General features: G+C 37.9%; 2 protein-coding genes across 2 annotated transcripts in view; one reads left to right on the forward strand and one right to left on the reverse strand.

The window, feature by feature from the left end:
- LOC143030636 (uncharacterized) overlaps nucleotides 1-5,000 on the reverse strand; it is a 120,172-nt gene that overhangs the window by 47,516 nt on the left and 67,656 nt on the right. The gene's annotated exons all lie outside the window — the stretch shown is intronic.
- LOC143028160 (protein GVQW3-like) lies at nucleotides 3,331-3,777 on the forward strand. Its single transcript, XM_076189875.1, has one exon. The coding sequence runs from the start codon at nucleotides 3,331-3,333 to the stop codon at nucleotides 3,775-3,777; it is 447 nt and encodes a 148-aa protein (XP_076045990.1).

Genomic DNA, 5,000 nt, shown 5'->3' on the forward strand with positions numbered 1-5,000 from the left:
TTCATTTTCGGTTACACTTTCTCTGTCATGAGAAAGGGAGAGCCGCCGAGGAAAGAATCCACGTGAAGAGTGCAACAGTGCTTAGCGTCTAGATTTTTTTGTGTCGGTGATAATCATAGTCAGACTTAACTTTTCAAAACCCGTGGCTTTGTGCATACATATGCATGCACTACTCCACCCATTCGGCTCATTTCTTCATGTGTACACATTGAACAATCTCACCAGCTAATCCACTTTTACTATTCCATCCTTTGCCAGACATTCCATGTGGCATCCACCCAATCCAGTTGTCTTTCCAGATTCCTTTTCCATGATACTTATATTCTATCTTCTGGAACGCGTTATTGGACAAATTTAGGTTTGGGTTTACCAATAGAGTGTTTAACGAATGGAATGGAATTAGTAACCATGTAATGAACGCTGAAACAATTTATTAAGAGAATATTATATAATTCTATGGATAGGGATGACAGATGGTAAGGGACATGGAACTGCCTAGTGTAGGCCTTATGGTCTCTTGCAGTCTCCTCCATTCTTATGTTCTTATGTATAATTCTCCTGTTTCAAAAGAGAGGAGAATCGATCTCTCCTTGTCGTACTTTACATTCAACGGCCCATTGAAATACTTCACCTTTTTCTTTCTTACAATCTTATCTTCCATTGAATATTGTCTGTCTGCAACCTTTACCATCTCCTCTCTAACCAACATTTCTGGCCGCTCTGCTTCCAATTCCCTCCTTAACATATTTCCAGTCCTTTCGAAATTCTTTCACCCTGTTGTTCGCTTCCACCCTCTTTACTCTATCCTCTACATTTTCAGTAACCCAAAAACAACTTCTTTTCGTAAGCTTATGGTATATTTTTAAACATCAGTGTAGAGAATAATTTAGAGGCACAAAAAAAGAAAAAAAAAAAAAAGAAAAAGCAAGGGTGAAGCGTCATCTTGGCAGTTCATTCGGATGAATATATGTTTTTTTTTTATCTTATATATATTTTTTTTTTAGGGGAATGACTATACTGAATTATGATTATTCGGTTCTTCATGATGACATTAATTAAGCATGGCCGTTTGCTCCCAAGTGAAAGTGTGCGGTACGATGTGATTCTGATGAGGCTCCCGCCTTCTTCACACTGAAATACTTTATAAAATTTTCTGTCTTAAACCAGCTGATTTTTTTTATTCATCGAGGGTGATAATAATGGAATCTCGATTAATCAAGACTGCCATTTACTTACCCATGATGCATCAAATTGGTTGACGTGGCCAGAACAAAATCTGTGAAACGCGTTATCTTCTCAGGAGATTTGACTTCTGTCCTAAAGCCGAATAGAATAGTTTAGTTTTTGGACAGAAGAAATCTTTTAAATGGGTCATCGTAGCAAAGGAGCTATTGGGATACCGTATTCTTACCTCTTAAAAAAAAAAAAAAAAAAAAAATTAAAGGAGACTGAAAGTGTTAGTGACTGGGTTTGGAATGGCGTGTGAGAGAAGAAATTTACGAGAGTGAATGTGGGCAAAAGTAAATATATAAGATTAAAATGAATGAAAACAGTGGAAAGTTGAATCTAAGTGTCAGGGTAAAAGGCTTGAGGAGAGAGGTTGGGGTTGCATATGGTGGTGAATGGAGATGTGTGTGTGGATGTGAAGCACGTAGTCTGAGTGGAACAGTGCTATGAGAAACAGGCATTTAAGAATGAGTAAAAAAAGTCGTAATAATTTGCCAATTCATTAACCAATTAATTGCAAGTAAGATACAAAATCTGCATATAAAATGCGAAATGAAAAGCGAAACACGAACAAAAATCAATGTGCTTTATATTCTTATTTTTATTTAGTTGGATTCCATTTTGCATCTTCTTTGCGTAGCGCATTTTATGACAATTGATCACAAGGTTCTCAGTCGTCCAGTTCAGCAACAGTCATCAGACATTCCTTGATTATTTCAGTAACAAAACTATTTTTCCTTGACCACTTAACATATACTCCTGATGTTTCTCTTGTTCACATAGCTCTGCTGTGTTAAATTTAAATCTTGTTTATTTGTTCACAAGGTTAATACCTATTTCCATGTGTGACTATTGGTCCCTTATATGGTGCACTTTGTTTACCACCTTGTTGTGGTTGCTCGGATAATCCCCCCTCTCCACTTTCAAACATTTGTCTATGTTTTCGTTTCACTTTTAGTGTATGTTTCGTTTTTGTTTCACTTTTATTTATTTTTCTTAGTGTTACATTTTTGCCAGTTCAATTGGACACGTTTGGGAATTTCGCATGGTTAATGGAGCATGATTATCTCAAAGGACCATTCCCAGTTACACCACAAACCATATGTATATATGTATATATATATGTATATATATATGCATATATATATATGTATATATACATATATATGTATATATATATATATATATATATGTGTGTGTGTGTGTGTGTGTGTGTGTGTGTGTGTGTGTGTGTGTGTGTTTACCTAGTTGTATTTACCCAGTTGTATTGTACGAGAAGGGAGCTATGCTCGTGGTGGCCCGTCTTTTTTATGTTTCAGCATAATTTTTTTCTTAAAATCTTGAATAGTGTTTGCACACACTTGTTTCTTTATCTAAATTATTCCAGATAACCAGTGTGTGTGTGTGTGTGTGTGTGTGTGTGTGTGTGTGTGTGGTAAAAGAGAAAAATGTAGGTGTAACATATAGGCCAAAACATTATCATTAGCAGACAACAAACTGTTGTTTCAAGAACTGTCTAGTTTCTGCAACCGGGACTTATTGATAATGGGTGATTTCAATTTTACTGACACTGATTAGATGACCCTTGAACATGGTCATATAGGTAGTCGCTTGATAGATTTTCTCGGTGACAATTACTTAGTTCAGCATGTAAAACAGCCCACAAGAAATGGAAACTTATTCGATGTGTTGATCCCTAGGCGCGAAATCATGATAACCGATGTAGAAGTTGGTGAAACTATTGCAAGTAGCGGTTACAACTTATATTCAAACTGCTAACATTTTTTTAGAATAGACACTTGTGTTTTAAAAATACCCGATTTCAGTAAAGTTCAGTTCATAGGACTACGTCAGGAGCTTGAGCTTACAGATTGGGAGGCAAAATTAAGCGAAAGACCTATAGAAAAGATGTGGGAAATGTTTCAAAATACACTTACTCAGATGATTGATATTTACGAAAGGGTATCGTAAAGTTTTAATTATCACCCGGAAGTTATTCAGCTATGTCGATGAAATTTTGTCAGTGTAATCACTGGTCCTCATGTGCATGATGGTGCAAAAATGTTCTCTTAAGTTTGTTTATTTTTTTACAGGTGGCGCTAGATGTCACTAACCTGCAAGATGGAGAAGATTGAGGCTCGCAGCGTGATTAAGTTCCTGCATTTGAAGGGTTACAGTGCCCGGCAAATCCATGATGAAATGAAGGCTGTCTATGGTGATGATTGCCCGTCATATGACACTGTTGTGAGATGGAAAAGGAATTTCCAAACTGGCCACATGTCCCTCACAGACGAGCCAAGAACTGGACGACCATCACTCACGGACAGTGCGGCCACAGTGAAGAAAGTGGAGGATCTTATCCTGGAAGACCGACGAGTAACCATCCACGTGATCATGCATGAGACTGGTCTTAGTTACGGCAGTGTGTGGGAAATTATTCACGACGAACTGGACATTTCTAAGGTGTCAGCACGCTTACTGACTTCCGTCCAAAGGCAAACACGGCATGACCTGTCGAGGCAGATGTTGACTCTTTTGGAACAGGATTAAGAGGATTTCTTTGGTCGTCTGGTAACTATGAACGAAAGTTGGATCTATCTGTATGATCCAGAGACCAAGAAGGCTAAGGTGCAGAAGTCCGCAGGGAAAGTCATGCTGTTTTTTTTTTTTTTTTGGGACTGTCGTGTGCATACTACTGTACACTTCTGAACAAGTTGCGAGATGCTCTGAAGAAGAAACGCCACTATATCTCACCAAAGGAGTCCGTCTCCTTGCCGACAATGCACCCGCTCACTCATCTCAAGCTGCGGTTGTGGAAGCAAGGCGATGTGGCTATGAAATCTTGCCGTATCCGCCCTATTCCCCCGATCTTGCCCCAAGCGACTTTTTATTATTCCCAGAGATGAAAAATCCAATGAGGGGTGGGCGATTTGATGACACAGATGGCGTCATTCAAGAGGTGGAACAGTGGTTTTCAACTCAATCTGAGGACTTCTACAACGGCGGTCTGCGGAAGGTCAAGAAACGATGGGAAAAATGTGTGATTCTGGACGGTGACTATGTAGAGATGTTTTAAGGACCACAGATATAAATGAAATTTCTGACTCGTTGACTTCATAGTCATAATTAAAACTTTACGACAACCCCTCGTACATCCCGTTTAAGGATGGCTTTACAAAGAAACTGAAAAAATGTTGCTAAAAAGAGACAGGCCTATAAGAAATACTTGTGCTCGGGTGCACCTAATGACTATCAAAGTTATGTAATAATACAGAGAGATTTTAAAAAAGATAATGAAAAAACGAAAACGACAATACGAAATGAATATCGCTGATAAATCCAAAGAGAATCTCAAAGAATTCTATAGTTACATTAGAGATAAAAAGGTTATTAGGAATCACATTGGCCCACTATTACCTGCTGACGGTCAACTTGAATATTCAAATGAAGGAATGTGTGATATTTTAAACAACTATTTTAGCTCAGTATTCGTAAACGAAACACCTCAAAGTGAACTCCAAACTGAAACCTGTGAAAAATCTAGAGTGAACTTACTACGGTAAATATAACAAAAGAAAAAATTAAAAAGTGCATAGAGAAACTCAAAGTTAACAAAACACCAGGGCCTGACAGGCCTGACAGGGCATCCAAGAATCTTAAAGGAAGTGGAAAATGAGATTGTTGTTCCATTAGAAATTATTTTCAAGAAATCCATCATATCCGGAGATGTCCCAAGAGAATTGAAGCCATGTAACGTTACTTCCATATTCAAA

The sequence above is a fragment of the Oratosquilla oratoria genome, chromosome 1 (assembly GCF_046742065.1).
Source record: "Oratosquilla oratoria isolate Oo_2021 chromosome 1, ASM4674206v1, whole genome shotgun sequence".
Lineage (NCBI taxonomy): Eukaryota > Metazoa > Arthropoda > Malacostraca > Stomatopoda > Squillidae > Oratosquilla > Oratosquilla oratoria.